Source organism: Phaethon aethereus, assembly GCF_964289735.1.
Source record: "Phaethon aethereus genome assembly, chromosome: 1".
Taxonomy (NCBI): Eukaryota; Metazoa; Chordata; class Aves; order Phaethontiformes; family Phaethontidae; genus Phaethon; species Phaethon aethereus.
The window spans coordinates 477441-494559 of NC_138575.1; the positions used below are offsets into that span (position 1 = coordinate 477441).

General features: G+C 48.5%; 1 protein-coding gene across 1 annotated transcript in view; it reads left to right on the top strand.

Moving 5' to 3' along the window:
* The window catches only part of SHANK3 (SH3 and multiple ankyrin repeat domains 3), a gene marked incomplete at both ends in the record, with an annotated part of 394260 nt that overhangs the window by 235655 nt on the left and 141486 nt on the right, over nt 1-17119 (top strand). Inside the window, 1 exon segment of the mRNA XM_082010792.1 lies at nt 891-1004. Within this exon segment, the coding sequence (XP_081866918.1) occupies nt 891-1004 (114 nt within the window).

Here is a 17119-nt window from a genome sequence, read left to right on the forward strand (position 1 = left end):
GTAACCTCAAACTGTGCAGGCTAGTCTGCTTTGGACCCCAGTTCATTCTACAGGTGCAATAAGTTCTGGTTTTGTCTGTAGCTCGTCAGTAGTTTGTATCCCGCCTACCTGAAAGCCATCCTTCTCAGCTGGCAGCTGGTGAGGAGTTCAAGCTGATAGTTCCCTGGTTTAACGAGGACACTCCTGATGTGATTCTCCATTAAAATCTCCTTGACTGTGAATTCATTTATCTTCAGAGCACATTTCAAGGCTTCCTTTCTGTTTCTCTAAGCTTTGAGCAAGTAAAAACAAGGCTTAATGAGTTAGGAGACTTTTGCTGTGACAGTGAAGTACCTTCCTGTTTGCTGTGTCATTTAGAGTGAAAGAGCTCTTGTTTTTTTGAACCCAGGCCAGTCAGGACACCCCAGTTATTAGAGCAACTTCTGTTGTCGCCTTGGCCAATTTCTTTCCCTCTCTGCATCTTGTTTTCCTTGTGGGGCTGTGATTCCTCTGTTGCTCTGAGGATGTCACAAGTTACAGTAGGTGGCATGTTTCCAGGAAATGGTTTTACCAAAGCCTGTGTTACATCTGGGTCCCCCATCAACAATCCTTACAAAGATGGATGCTACCAATTCACTGTTTCGTTTTCGCAGCACGTGGCTGCATGAAGGCCATCGTCTACACTGTCTCTCTGCTGGACATGGGTGAAAGAAGTTTTTGGAGGCTTCTTGAGGTGGTTTCTTCTTCCACACCATGCCTGACCCCAGACAAATTTGCTGTGCTCTGCCCCTAGGTGTTTCTGCTGCGTTAACACTATATATAACTATGCATTAACACTATATAACACTATATACAACGGTCATTCTGGGAGCCCTGCTCATTCTCACGTACCTGTTTCTTTCTTCCCACAGTGCTGAGTATTGGTGAAGGTGGCTTTTGGGAAGGAACCGTGAAAGGAAGGACTGGCTGGTTCCCAGCAGAATGTGTTGAGGAGGTGCAGATGCGACAGTATGATCCACGGCAAGGTAAGCTGTTCTCTTAGATCTGAGCATCTCTCAGCAGACACACTGGACAGCCCCAGAAATTCAGAAATATTCATTTTAAATTTCTAGCAGTTTCTGAGTTTGCCCGTTCTTTGCAATGGGCAATGGATGCATCTGAAGAATTGTATCTCAAGGTGTTAGTTTATGTTACTGAGTACTTTAGCATCCAGTAGCAGACACACTAATCCACAGTAAGTGTGTGGTACTGTCGTGAGGAGAGCAATCATCAGTCCCTTTGCAGAGATTGCTGCAGTGGCAGGGTCTTCTGCAGGCAACAGTGAGGGATGCAGTAAGAGAGTGCGACTGCTGATCTGAACCTCCAACCCCGCATTATGTTTTAGGAGACTTCAAAGGAAAACAGTAACTTACCTGTGTTTGTTCTAGTCTAACAGAAAATATTCAAAATGGCTGTGACTCAGCCCTGGCAGCCCTGAGCCGCTGTCTCCAGTGCCAGCCACCACCTGACAGGTATTCACTGTTCCTGGAAGACAGCGTGTCAGGAGATGTGAATTGCATGTGCCAAACAGTACGGTGTTCTTGGAGGTCACCATGACTTAGTGGGTTTCCTGCTGTTGTGGGGTGGATCACCACAGCTTACCCCTTGTCGGTGAGAGCTGCCTGGCCAGCATTCCTCTCCCAGGCCGAAGGCTGGGTGAGGAACATTTCTAGCAAGCCTAAACTTGTCCAGCTGTAAAGCAACTGAAGAGAACATCTAGATTAATTTTTTTTTTTTTTCCAATGTGTTACTTAGGAAAGGGCAGTAGTGGTCCTGGTTTGACACGTTCAATGAAGTTCACTTTGCATATTAAGTGAGCTTTAAAATTCACCCAGCTGAATTCTGGTGAGAGTTAAACCTTGATTGCAAATTTGAAAACAAAGTTGTAGAAGAGAAAAGAAAATCCATAAAATACAGTTCTCTGTTTTGCACAAAAAATAGTTTCAATCGATTTCTGGAAGCCTGAACCCACTTATAAAGTCTTCTTTGCTCCAAACCCAGTCTTTCCTGAGAGTTTTAAACGTATGTTTGCACCCTCGGGCATCTCCATAGCAGGATGCTTGGGTTCCATAAGTGAGCCACTAACTCTGTGTGCGGTGACGAGTGTGTGGCAGGTCATGTCTGCTCTGTGACACTTGCATGTCGGTCCCTGTGGATAAAGTATGAGGTGCCTTTGGGACCTGGTCTTGTGGCCATGGAACAGGGAGTGGGAGCGGAACTCCGCTGGTAGCGCTGCAGACCTGCACAGTGTGGGGTCTAATCAGCAAAGCTTCTCTCCTCCCGCCTCTGAACGAGTTCAGCTGTTAGCTCTCCAGTCTGCAGTTCCAGATGGTGTTCCCAATGCTCATTTGTACTCTGTCTTAAAATTATCTTGGTATGTGCTTCATCATACTGCACTGGTCACCCCTGCCTTTGCCTTCTCCTGGCCCAGGAAGGCTCCTGAGCGAGCGCAGTGTTGTGAACTCGGCTGTGCTCTGGGCCCCTTACAAGTGAAGCAAATGTGTTTCCGTTGTGCTGATGGGAAACGCTTGATGACAGTGAAGACCCGAATGGGATATTCCTCCTTTTTCAGAGGTGGTTAGGGCTGATGAGCTGGGACTTCCACTGAGAAGGTCCTGCCTTCCTCCCTCTCGTGCTGCTTTGGAGCTGTACTCTGGAGCCATTTCAGTGTGCAGGGGCTGTTTGCCCTGTCCTTTTTGTGATGCTAAATCAAAAAAGAGAGTAGGTTAATGATGTGGTTTATAAAGCCCTTCCTGTATCTAGAAGTTCACAGAATCATAGACTCATAGAATAGCTGGGGTGGGAAGGGACCTTTTTCAGGCCGTCTAGTCCAACCCCCCTGCCACAAACAGGGACATGTTCAGTTAGAGCAGGTTGCTCAGAGCCCTGTCCAACCTGACCTTGAATGTTGCCAGGGATGGGACATCTACCACCTCTCTGGGTGTTCCAGTGTCTCGCCACCCTCGTCATAAAAAATGTCTTCCTTATATCTAGTCTGAATCAGCCTTCTTTTAGTTTAAAACCATTACCCCTTGTCCGGTCACTACAGGCCCTGCTAAAAAGTCTGTCCCCACCTTGCTTCTAAGCCCCCTCTCAGCCCTGGCAGCTGCAGGAAGGTCTCCCCGGAGCCTTCTCTGCTCCAGGCTGAGCCCCCCCAGCTCTCCCAGCCTGTCCTCCCAGCAGAGCTGTTCCAGCCCTCGGAACGTTGCTGGGGCCTCCTCTGGCCCCGCTCCAGCAGGTCCATGTCTCTCCTGTGCCGAGGGCTCCGGAGCTGGACGCAGCACTGCAGGGGGGTCTCCCCAGAGCGGGGCAGGGGGGCAGAATCCCCTCCCTCACCCTGCTGGCCATGCGGCTTTGGGGGCAGCCCAGGACACGGTTGGCTTCTGGGCTGCGAGCACACATTGCCGGCTCATGTTCCTCCACCAGAACCCCCAAGTCCTTCTCGGCAGGGCTGCTCTCCATCCCTTCATCCCCCAGCCTGTGCTGATACTGGAGTTCATGTTTGCTGGGTGCTTTCTTGGAGAATGTTACATGTTTGGGTAAAATTTAAGTTGTGTAGTGAAATGTGAAAAACAGATGGTGTTTAGGCACTAAAACTGGAGCAGAGGTATGAGCATTTTCCTCCAGTTGTCCATACTGTTAGTTGTTGGCATGTCCCCCAGCATTTGGCTTTTGCTGACTTTAACAGACAAAGCTCAGACACAGTTTTCAGGTACAGATTGTTTGCAGTAGGTAGATTTATGCACAGAAGAAAGTTTAGCTGTGATGATGTTGCTCTGCCACCTCTCATCAGGATCAAAGAGAGAGAAGTGTCTGTCTTCTGAGTTTAAGTATAGCCTAACAACTGGTTGGGCTGTGCACTGGTGAAAGGGTTTTGGTCTGACTATACTTTGCTGGAGAACAAAGCCATATCACACTTGCGGATGTCTCCAACTGTGTTTATTGATTGAGGAAAGTAGCGGGATTGCATGGCAGATACCTGACCAGACCTTGTTGGAATAGATTGAAGATGACTGTGACAAGGATGAGAGCAGCTCAGGAAATTCATTGTGATCTTCATTGAAATTCAGAGAGCAACTTTCAGGGTTGACATTTTGGAGATGGTATTAAGGCGTTCCGTTAATGTGCATGTATTTTCTTGCTTTGAGGGAAAAGGCCACGAGGTGCATATTGATCTACCTAAATGAGCCAAATTCTTCTCTAAGGGTGCCTCTGGGTCAGCACTTCCCTCCTAGGTCCCGGTTGCAGTGCTTGGTGATTCTGAAGGAAGATGTCCTGTTGCGCACCTCTGTTACAGACCCCAGAAACTTAAGTTTCTCACTTCCCAGTGAGGGTCTCCTTAGATATCTCCTGTCTATGGAACTGAAATCATTTGTGGCCCAAACACAGTTTCTTTGATGAATAACTCAAACTTTCTGTATGTTCTAAATGTATTTCTTCTGGCCCTACTGAGTCGGACATTTCTGCTTTTGCCCATCTTCCCATAGATACGATCCTTCTTGTATCATCCTGACATCCCATGGCGAGATCCAAGTTCTAATTACCCATCCCATCACTTCATCACACACTTTTATTTCTCTCTGCAGCTCCTCTAACACCATACCCTATATTCTACTTAATGGTGTGACATTTTTATTGGATTTGGGGAATTAATCATTTTGTGCTTTCCATGTGGTTGAAACAGGCCTTGTCTTTCTGCCAATATGGGATCAAGCTCACAGCTGTTGGTAGTCTGAGATGTGGGTGTAAGAACCTGCATGCAAACACCGGCTAGGCACATCTCCCTGTTTCTGGATCCATTATGAGATTATGGCATGTAGACCTGCCTTGGGGCAGTACTAGTGCTTCCCCTCATGTCTCAAGCTGCATTGTGTGATTCTGCACAGGAATGTCTTTGTCTCCCTGGGTGGAGACACTGGTGGAGCTTGGGACCAGAGGGACTGTGCTCCCACTCCCACTTGTTGAGCAGCCACGCAGCGCTTCGTTCACGCTTGCAGAAATGCTGCAGAATGTTACCAGGGGATGTGACAGGTACCATGGGTGGGCAGCACTTGTACAAGTACCTGGGAGACTGCAGATCTACCTCCAAGTGATGTAGGAAGATGATCTTTCATGGTGTGAATGCATATAGGGCCCTGACTAAAATGAAACAGAAAAAGAGATTGTCTGTCAGTGACTGGTTTTCAGCACATCCAGCCCATATATATGTCTACCTCCCATTCTCCTTCCTCTCCTCCTCAGCATGTCCCCAAGGACCATGAGCTATGGCTCAGGGTTTAGAGAGCACCCAGTCACCGAGCGTGAGCTGTGTGATGTGCATCATCAACAAGGGAAGGAGGCACGTGCCCCTCTGGCTTTTGCTAGAGCTAAATCCCTTTTCCTGGAGTGGTGATGCCCCAGGCACAAGTGCATGGTGGTTCCCGGGGCTGGTAAGTCACCCGCTATTCAGCTGCTGCAGGCGTTGAGAGAAGGAGTGGTCGGTGAAGGGACTCTACCCAAATGTCTGGTCCCTCAGAAATCAAAGTGGCTTTAAACCAAGAAATGATTAAACCAAGTGTGATTTGGATGGTCTGCTATCTGCATTGCTAGTTTTAGTACAAGAGGAGGAAAATCAGATAGACGTTGACATATCTTCACCTACAAGAACACAAGAGAGGAGGTGGGTGGACAGGTGACAGCAACAGCAAAGCAGACAGACGGCTCTGAGAAGCGGCTGTCTTCTCTGGTGATGAAACTGATAGTGGCCAGTAAGATAAGGCTGGGCTATTTGCAATACAGATACCCCAGCCCATGAGTGCAGAGGGGAGGAGGCTGAGCCAAGTGATTCGGTCGGTCTAACAGCTGTTATGGGCAAGAACAGGCCAGAGCAGCACGTGTGTGCTTTGGGGAAAGGTAGCAGTAATGGTAAAGCTGAGGGTCGGAAGTCTGTGTGATGCGTGGGCTTGTGCAGAAACAAAGATAGGACAAAAACATAGACCTTTACATTGTTTTGGAAAATGATGGTGTAAGGTAGCCTCATAATAAGAGTAGAGCCTAGATTTTTGTATTTGATAAAGAAGAAAAGTGTAATTTAGTAAATGGAATTGACTGTCTTCAGTGAGTTAAAATAGAGGTGAAATTTTGAGTGAATATTTTAAGTCAAAGCTACAAAAAACTGCCCTGACATGTATTCCTGGCAAAAAAGAAATCTTGCAGGTAGGGAATCCAAATGCGATTATCCCTAGTCCTCTAGGAATAAGCAAAGCTCTTGAAAAACAGGGACTAGGATTCGTCTGCAAAGAAATCTATATCAGGGGGATCTGAAATCATAAATGTAAGATGCAGCTTGCCAAAAACTCGACTGAGCTACACCTTGAGAATGTTAAGAGGAGTAATAGTAGATTATTCAGCTGTACAAATAAAAGAATAAGGAAAGAAGATGTACAGCTATTAAGCAATTAGAATGAGATAAGATCAAAGCTAATTAGATAAAGGTCCAAATCTACCAGTTCCCTGTCAAAACAGGCATGATGTTGGATGGATAGACTATGGCAGGACTGATACTGCCAGCTGGGGAGAACCATATCGGGGACCTGAGGGCACTAATATGTCTTAATGTCCCTGACCAGCTTCACCTGGGGCCTCCTCCCACACCACTGGTCCCAAGAGCTCTGTTTAAGCTGCGACTTTCAGTCCCTGCCTGAACTATGTTGAAGGAGACCTGGTCTCCAGTTCAGTCATGGCAATGTCCATGGCTGGCCGTGGACCCTCTTGATCCAGACCCTGACCCATGGACTGATTTCCCAGCTTGACCTCAGACCTGCCTCATGACAGTGGACCCGCCCAGTGATCATTAGACCTGTCCTTAGCCCTGACATGCGGATTGGCTTCCTGACTTGTCTTGAGACCTGCCCCATCGCTGTGCTACTGCTTCAGGAGATCGACTCCTGGCTGGACCTGGCCATCCTCTCTGGGTCTGTTCTGCTGGCATTGCTTGAGTCACGGCCAGTGAGGCTCGTGCCCTGCTGGCTGTGGGGTCTCCAGGGTTCCTGGCCCACCTCTCTTTGGGGGCAGCCCTGTCCTTGCAGCCCTCAACAAACAACTGACACCAGCATTTTGAAAAAAATAATATGGACAATTACTCATTAGCAAAGGGTTCCATGAGGTAATGGAGAACCTTGTTTCTGGGAGAGCTCTGAGCAACCCCAGTTAAGGTGCTCTGAGTTCACTGGTTCAAAAGTGTTTAAAACAGGTTTTGAAGGAAGGGAAGAGAGACATGGGGGAAGATGGGAAAATGGGTAGGACAGAACAGTGTTTATGCAGGAATGTTTTTGTGCTAAAGGAGTGTGATTGACTGTGCTGGCTAAGGAAATGCCATTGTCCCAGCTTGCTTGTATTTCAGGACAGCATCACGTGGGAAATTATCAGTGAAGTTGGAGGAAATGTGGGGGAGCACTGGAAATTTGTCATCTGTCACTAGCTGATCAACAATTTCACCTACTAAATGCTTTCACTAATAGCTGTGGCCAAAAGAAAACTGGAATGTGCTGCTAATGTTTCCTTGTGACGTCGTATGGGATGAGAACATTTTACTTTCAGAGATGGATGAGTTGGCGTAACAGAAACAGGATTAAATTCAGTAGGATAAAATGCAGGAACTTGCACTTAGCAGAAAATCTTCTCGGTAGTTACAAGCTAACATTTTACTTCTTGAAACAACAAGGGGAAGCATATTAGTGGTTCAGGAGATGACTGTAGCATCGTGTGTCTGCGAATGAGGCAGACGTGAGCCTGGGTTGTCTCATGCAAGGCATTTCCAGTATGTGGGAGGCGTTAGAGCTACAGCACAAGGAACTGTTAACATCTGATCTGGAATTGATTGTCATTCGGATCACTGTACACAGGAAACCGGATTCACATCTGTCTTGTTCTCCTCATGTGGACATGCTTGTTGATGGGAGCTGTGCTGCTCTAATAACAGAAATTCAAAATGTGGGCAGCTTCCGTGTGCTCAGTGAGGAACAAAAGCTTCTGTGGTGGGAGCAGCCTTAAGTTCACAAGCCCTGGTCCTCATGGGGGACTTCAGCCACACCAATTATCTGTTGGAGGGACAACGCAGCAGGGCATAAGCAATCCGGGGGGTTCCTGGAACACATTACTGATAATTTCCTTATCCAAGTGACGGAGGAGCCAATGAGGAGAGGTGCTAATGCTGGACCTTGTTCTCACCAACAAGGAGGGGCTGGTGGGGAATGTGAAACTCGAGGTCAGCCTTGGCTGCAGTGACCATGAAATGGTGGAGTTCAAGATTCTTAGGGCAGTGAGGGGGTTGCACAGCAAGCTCAGTACCCTGGAGTTCAGGAGAGCATACTTTGGCCTCTTCAAGGATCTGCTTGGTAGAGTCCCGTGGGATAAAGCCCTGGAGGGAAGAGGGGCCTAAGAAAGATGGTTAATATTCAAGGGTCACTTCTGCCAAGCTCAGGAGCAATGCATCCCAACAAAGAGGAAGTCGGGCAAAAACACCAGGAAGTGTGCATGGATGAACAAGGAGCTCCTGGACAAACTCAGACACAAAAAGGAAGCCTACAGAGGGTGGAAGCAAGGACAGGTAGCCTGGGAGGAATACAGAGAAATTGTCCGAGCAGCCAGGGATTGGGTTAGGAAGTCTAAAGCCCTGATAGAATTAAATCTGGGCAGAGATGTCAAGGGCAACAAAAGAGCTTCTGTAGATACATTGGTGATAAAAGGAAGACTGGGGAAAATGGGAGCGCTCTCTGGCAGGAAACAGGACACCTGGTTACCCGGGATATGGAGAAGGCTGAGGTACTCAATGACTTTTTTGCCTCAGTCTTCACTGGCAAGTACTCAAGCCATACCGCCCAAATGGCAGAAGGCAACGGCAGGGACTAGGGGAATGACAGACCGCCCACTGTAGGAGAAAATCAGGTTCAAGACCGTCTGAGGAACCTGATGGTGCACAAGTCCATGGGACGTGATGAGATACATCTGCAAGTCCTGAGGGAACTGGTGGATGAAGTTGCTAATCCATCATCCATTATACTTGAGAAGTTGTGGCAGTCAGGTGAAGTTGCCACTGACTGGAAAAGGGGAAACATAACCCTCGTTTTTAAAAAGGGGTAAAAGGAAGACCTGGGGACCTACAGGCCAGTCAGTCTCACCTCTGTGCCTGGCAAGGTCATGGAGCAGATCATCCTGGAAACTACGTTACGGCATATGGGAAATAAAGAAGTGATTGGTGACAGCCAGCACAGCTTCACTAAGGGCAAATTGTACCTGACAAATTTGGTGACCTTCTATGATGGGGTTACAGCATTGGTGGATAAGGGAAGAGCAACCTTACAAGTCATCTAGCTGGACTTGTGCAAAGCATTTGACACTGTCTGGCATGACAGCCTCGTCTCTGAATTGGAGAGACATGGATTTGAGGGATAGACCACTTGGTGGATAAGGAATTGGCTGGATGGTCACACTCAAAGAGTTGCGATCAACGGCTCAATGCCTAAGTGGAGGCCAGTGACGAGTGGCATTCCTCAGGGGTTGGTAGTGGGACTGATGCTGTTTAACCTCTTTGTTGGTGATATGGACGGTGGGATCAAGTGTTTGTTGGGGCAACCCCCGCTATCAGTACAGGCTGGGGGATGAAGGGACGGAGAGCAACCCTGCCAAGAAGGACTTGGGGGTTCTGGTGGAGGAAAAGCTGGACATTGAGCCGGCAATGTGTGCTCACAGCCCAGAAGCCAACCGTGTCCTGGGCTGCCGCCAAAGCCGCGTGGCCAGCAGGGCGAGGGAGGGGGTTCTGCCCCTCTGCCCCACTCTGGGGAGACCCCCCTGCAGTGCTGCGTCCAGCTCTGGAGCCCTCGGCACAGGAGAGACATGGACCTGCTGGAGCGGGGCCAGAGGAGGCCCCAGCAACGCTCCGAGGGCTGTAACAGCTCTGCTGGGAGGACAGGCTGGGAGAGCTGGGGGGGTTCAGCCTGGAGCAGAGAAGGCTCCGGGGAGACATTATGGCAGCCTTCTAGTACTTGATGAGGGCCTACAAGAAAGCTGGAGTGGGACTTGTTACAAGGGCATGTAGTGATAGGACAAGGTGTAGTGGCTTTAAACTGAAAATTAGCTATAAGGAAGAAATTCTTCACTGTGAGGGTGGCGAGGCACTGGAACGGGTTGCCCTGAGAAGTTGTGGATGCCCCATGCCTAGAAGTGTTCAAGGCCAGGTTGGTTGGGGCTTTGAGCAACCTGGTCTAGTGGAAAGGTGTCTGTGCCTGTGGCAGGGGGTTGGACTAGATGACCTTTAAATGTCCCTTCCAACCCAAACCATTCCATGATTCTGTGGTCCCTTCTTGGATGAGAATTGAGTAACGGCTCGTAGGCTGAGACTCTGTATGTGCTAAGCTTGCACAAGTCTCAGTGATATCATTAGGGAGTATTTGCAACGTATGAAAATAAATATTAATCTTTCAGGACCTAGTTCGTCAGTTGTACAACTTTCTGCTGAAGTTGGCATTGGAATGGCTGCATCTTCACTTGTGTTCAAAGTCGTTCTTGCTTTGGGTTAATTGTGAAGTAGTCCTGAGTCTGTGGTCCAGGGAAATGTGGGAGAAAGACCTGCAGCTTTGGTTAATTGCAGAGGAACATTTGGTAACTGTAATTAAGACAAAATAGCTGTTTGGGATAGGTTGCAGGCACTGAAAAATGTGCATTTACTTACTGTACCTTGAAATGTGGCAGTCCTGTGTGAGTGTCGGCGTCCAATTTGAGCTCCTGACTGTCTCCCCCACCTGATTTCAGTGGTGGAACAGAGCTCACCTGCCACACAGAGCTCACTGATCTCTCAGGAAGCGACACCCAGAAATTAAAGGACAAGTTTGGGTGTGTGAAGCAGAATGTGCCAAATGCTTCAATGCATATGTGCGAGCAGCCTGTTGTCACAGTAACTCGTCCGTGGACTGAGAGAAGGTGTGAGAACGGAGCATAAGCTCCGCCATCTACTGCAAGCCTGGAACCTGGCCTTGGTGGTAATCCAAGACTGTTGGGTATCACCTTGCTACTATTTGCCTCTCTCAGGTTGTGTTTTTTGGAGAGATGCTGCATTGTCTCCTCTAGGAGACGTTCTGCGCTGTTTATCTGCTTCCACGTACAGATCTGCCTTTGTGGAGAGAAGTGTAGGGAAGCTCTTTGCAGACTTAGGCTGCATCTGAACTGGTGGGCTGAAGAGCACTCGCAGACGTGCGGGCTCTGGGTTTTCCTGCGGCTCTTCCCCGCTGTTCAGGGATGCGCAGCTGCCTCCTCCCTCTGACACAGCCGGGACCCGGGAGGCTCCGGCGGCGCCCGCGGCAGGGCCAGGGCGTGGGTGTGCTGTGGACATGCCTGCTCCCGGGCTGGGGGTGCTCGAAGGATGGGCAGGTCTTCGGCCCTGGGAGACACAGGTGTGCGGCCGCACAGGCTGGGAAGGTGCCGGCACAGGCTGGGGTCAAGGCTGCAGAGAGCGTGTTGTGGGAGTCTGGGACCGACAGAGCTACAGCTGGTCCTGGGTGGGCAATAGCCGTGGGACGGGTATCTTCTTTGTCAGACCTGTTCCTTTTTATCTTGCTTTGGTTCCTGTGGAAGGATGTGGGTGTCCAGGGAACCATCTGTTCCGCGTGGCAGAGACCTCTCCTTATTGCTCCTTGTCTGCCCATTTATTTGTGGCAAGATTTCCAGCTGTTTTCCCTCATCATAGCATCTCAATTACTAATACGTGAAACCATGATAACAGAGTTCCTAGTGGACTTAGTCTTTGACGTTTCTTCTTTTTCTGAGAAAAGAAAAATAATTTTAGGAGTGGAATACACCCCCCCCCCTCGTATGACGGAGATGTGTTTAGTTACTTCCTTGGTACCTGTGGGTAGCAGTGGAGGTGGTAGAAGTGTTACCACTTCTCGTTGTGGAAAGGCTTTCTGAAGAATTAGAAGCTTGAACTACCTTTTGATCAAGAAATGAGTTTCTTGTATAAGAAACATTTTGAAATTGGACTAACAATTGTTGGGTACTTCAAATTACTTACAAGTCTAATAGCGAGAGCATCTTGCTGGCTGGGCCTGTCCCCGCACTGTCTCTCCTAGTGGCCAGTGTAGATTTTGGAAGAGCAGATGGTATAACAATGGGATTAAAAAAAATTACTAGCATTACTGTTTCTGAATCACCCGTTCCCGTGTGTGAGAGAGTCAGCAGTATTTTCCGGCCTGGTACATCAGAGGCACCAGAGCACATCGCCACTGAGGAAGATGCGGTGTTGGTGCGCGTGCTTGGCCCCAGGAGCGGGGCCAAGACCGCGCCATCCAGAGCGCCCTGGGCCTCCCTCCCTCCCTCCCTCGGCAGGGCGGCGCTGTGCCTGTGCCGGCGGCTGCGGCTCGGGACGGGAGGGCGCGGAAGTCGTTGGCTGTTTCTTTTGGTAGGGGGCGCTGTTGGCCTTCCCCGGTCCCTGGTGCCGGCCTCAGGTGGCGCAAGCGCATGGGTTGCGGAGGAGGAGGATTATGGAGGATTTTGGTACCTTATTGCAATAGAGCACTCTAATTTCCTGTAGTGAATTGATCACCTCCCTCCTGGAGGTCTGCACCAGCCCTTGGGGAGGCCGGCTTGTTTTGTCATGGTACCCATTTCATAACTTCGGTGGAGGGACGAGTTACCTATTGCACCTTCTTTGTTTTCTTATCATAGAATCATAGAATAGCTTGGGTTGGAAGGGACCTTTTAAGGTCATCTAGTCCAACCCCCCCCCCGCAATTTCTTGGTACATTACAGTCTGCCTTGACTGACAGTGATCCTCCTCTGGACAATTCTATCCTAAAGCAAGACTGGGGTGGTATTGAACTAACGAGGGATATAGCCTCATCCACAGGGAGACTGGATGGTGCGTAGAGTGATGGCATGGAGTTGTAGTCCTGCAGCTGAGACGCTGGTGGTGTCCCCTGTGGCCGTTTGTATGGTTGGGTCTCATTGGCTGTAGGGGTTCACGTGTAGCACACGCGTACCTTGTTGTAACTTAGCAATCATTGCTTTTGACAAGTACCTTGCTTTTTGAAGAAAGACTACAGTAGGAGAGGAAGAATGGACATCAGGAAACAAAAAAATTCAGTCCACTAAACTTCCCAGGGCTAGAAAGGAGAAGCCCTGGCTGAGCAGTGAGCACCAAGTCCAAACACTGCAGCTTTTCTGAGCGGGTTTTTTGAGAGTCCCTGCATGGGGGGAAGGAGCTCCTAATGAGGCATCTGTCTCAGAGCAGCAGGTTGGGAGTCAAAGCGGCGCAAACCCAGCCTCAGGAGCTGGAGCACCGTCCTGAGAGCCCCTGCGGGAAGGAAGGTCTTTTCCAGCTCTTCGATGTGGCATTGCAGAATAATCAGCGAGAAGATGGGCGTGCAAATGCCCTGCTGCAGCCACGCTGAGGAGCGGATGTCCACCGCGGCGCTGCGTGACGAGCGCCTGCGCTTGGTGACAGGCTTGGAGGCACCTTTCTCGGAGGACACGAGGGACAGCTCGCGCTCCAGGCGCAGCTGGGGAGCAGTGCAAGTGCTGTGAAGTGCCCTGCCGTGACTCTCCGTGTTTCACCTTCTGACTTTGAGGTCAGTCCCCTCCCTTAGTCTCTACACGTAATGGTCCTGGGGAAGGACTTCAGCATGAGCTGAGCTGGAACCCTGCTTGACCTGCTGGCCACCCAGTCTTCGTGCGTGACCCAGCCAGCGTGCACTCAGTGCTCGGACTTTGCCCAGGTAGGCAGGCAACCTGAAGAAATCCCTGAGCTTGAGACAGGAGGAGCAGGGGAGCAAAAGCATGGAACAACCAGCATGGATTTACCGTGGACAAATTGTGCCTGGCATGCCTGATGGCCTTCTGCATTGGGACAGCTGGCTCTGTGCCTAAGGAGAGGCCACTGGTTGTTGTACACCTTGGCTTTTATAAAAGCCTTTGACACAATCTCCCGTACTGTCCTTATAGCCATTTCCTTCCACACAGAGAGCAGTGATAAGAGTAGATCTGCAGCTTGAAGTAGCTTCTTTGTTAACAGTCAAAGAAATGTGTCTGCTTTTACCATGGTCTCTTGGCTGGAGAGAGGTGACTTGCCATTTCGCCACTCATAAGGTGACAATTCCCTGACGGAACGGGAAAGCAGCATTTCCTCACGGGCGGCCAGAGCGCGTGTGTTGAGCTTTCTGCAGCTGACGGCTGTCCCGGCTGGAGTGACGCACGCAGCAACGAGGACGCGGGAGCGTGTGCAGAAAGGGCCGAAGACCTGATAACAATAGAGCTGTAGATGATGGGGCACTGATTGACACGGCCAGCCAGCTGCCTCTGGAGAAGCATGCAAATGAAATCCATCTTCCAGGAGCTCAGATAACCTCTCATCTCCCCCCGGGCTCGGTGCACCATCCCGCCTTCCAAGCAGAGCTGCCGTCCCCTCCAACATGCATCACCTGTCCTGCACGAGGTGGGAGCGAGTCCTCTGGCTACTTCTATACTAGCATTTAAAAAATCCTCTTAATTTCTCTTTCACTTTTCTGACTTCCTTCCAAGCCTGATCCCGTCTCCATTTTATTGCTGCTCATGCTAGGCTTCCGCTCTGGCTGTGCTGCCTTTAACCTTGATGCCCTTTGTTTCTCTGTACTTTCCTCCTGTCTTAATTAATCTGCTGCTCTGCTGGCAGCTTCCTCTTGCAGTCAAGAATAAACGTCAATGTTATGAATATCCCAAGGTGCTGCTTAGGTTTTAAAGCTAGTATCTATTTGATTTGCTGATTTTCCCCCTTCTCAAAGTAGAAACTTAAAGGTTTTGACATTAGATGCTTTCCAGATCCACTTTTCCTTAACATTGCCAATAGCAGAACCCTTCATGCTTTTTTGACCACTTAGCAACAAAACCATGCATGTATCATGAGTAGTTTAGTGGTCAGGTTTAGGTACTACAAATGTTCTGGGCATGAACTGAATATCTGTGTTCCTTAAAGTGATGGGTAGAAGAGTACTGAGGTCAAGCAGGGTGTATCAACGAACAGTACAAAGTGCTGAGATTTCCCGTGCCAGTTAGGTATGAACCTCTTACGAGTGCCTTGGCACTCTTAGCCCATTTATCTCACTTGCACTATGTCTCCAAGGAGTAAGGATGTGGTTGCCTTAAAGCACTCTTAGGCTGACATTTGAACTGTTCAGGATGCAAGGGAATTTTAAATATAAAAGTAGCAGTTGCTTAAAGTGGTTTCTCCTGGGCTGATTTGTTTAGATCTGTAAAAGAAAAGAAGAAAAGTCGGTAGCATTACCTAGCCATGATGTGTTGTTTGGTTTTCTTTTAAACTATTTGGCCTCCTGCAGAAAGAACTTGGACTCCGCAGAACAGTTTTACTGACATTACAGAGCATGAAGAACAAGAGGGTCCTCCCTAGAACAAAGATTTGCACTGCTGCTCTTTGTAGCCTGGGAGGAGAGGAGATCCTGGCTGTAGGCTCTAAATGGAATGGTAATTCTGAATTCTGCAGCTCTCTTGGCTCAGCAAAGCTCTAGTCTGCACATGGTGGACTTGGGCTTATCAGTACCTCATTCCAGAATTCTTGAAAGAAGTCAGTCCTTTTTATTGTCATCTGGCTGCTTGACCACAGGTTGGTTGTTTCCAGCTCTGCAAATTTTCTGCTGGTCCGTTGATGCTATGTAAGTTGCTGTAGTTAGTGTCTTCTAATCATCTTTGTTTCAGGCTGGTTTATGTTTTGTTTCCAGGACTGTGTGTGATATTAGCTCAGAGGGTGAGTTAGAATTTTTTTTTTTTTTTTAAGGCAACTGTATCATTATTAGTTGCGGATACCTTCTGGCACTCTTCTTTTGTGCTATGCACTTCCCATTGTTTCAGTAGCTCAACAGTCTTAAAAGAAATGGATACAAATCCTTTCTATACCTACTTCCCTGCTTTTCTCAGTTAACTTTTTAATTTCTTATTGTCTGGAGTTTGCAGCAAGCGTTTGTCCAGCTTCAGGCTGCTGGGCAGCTGGTGAATGGTAGAGGCCTTGCTCTTAACGATGTGCCTGTCCTCAAAGCTGGCTGGACAGTCGGAGTCCCAGCGTGCGTCTGAAAATGCCCTTGATGTTTGCTGCAGGAAGCTTTTTGGTTCAGGCAGCTCAAGTTCAAGGTAGAGGAGCCCGAGTCTGGAGTCCTTCGGCAGTGCGTGTCCTGCCATTAACCACACAGGGAACGCGGGTAGTGTGGGTGGCCCTGCTGGGGCCGGGTGCCTTGCTGTAAAGCGTGGAGCACTGGTTAAGGTTAGGTTCCCCTTAGGCAACCTAGATCTGCTCTGAAACTTTGTAAGTGGCTTTTGATACGTGCTCCAAAAGTAAAACACCATACAGCATTGCTGTTAAGTTCCAGGTGACCCGCTTGAGTAATATCAAAATTAGCAACCAAATCAAATTATTAAATAATCAGATTCTTAATTGGGTTTAACATCTACCTCAAGATTGGTATCAGTCTTCCATACCGTAACTACAAGAGTTGCCCTCGCTCATCCTTGAAATAGTTGCCACTGACTCAGCTTTCTCCTGCTACCCTGTTACTTGCTCTGTGGTCCAGGCTTACTGCAAATGTTATTCCAGAGATCATCAGTGAGACCCTTGAAAGATCCTGGCTCAGAACTCGTACCTGGAAGGTAGTCATCTCTCATAGTTGTTGTTCAGCATCTCCTGTGGTTACCACTGGGATAAAAACTACATAGTCAGTTTGCATCATCTTTTCTATGTATGAGGGAGAAAAAAGAAGTCTTGCTTAAAGAGTTTAGCCTTCACTGCTTTGTTTTTCATTATTGTAATAGGCAAGCACCACTGCCAGGAGATAAAGAACAGTGAGTCTGATTTATGGTGGGGTGTTTTTGCATCTTGTAAATTAGTGAAAACTAGAATAAAACAATATTTTGACTCTTCCTCATTTTAGAACTTTTTTTAGGGAGAAGTCCACTAGATGTCCTACAAGTCTTTGAAGTAGTCAACAAGCACTGCAGCGAGGATTGATATAGTGTACCAGCACTTTCAAAAAGCTCTTAAGTAGGCTTTCTCAAAGTCTGCTTTAAAAAAAAAAAAAAAAAAAAACACACAACT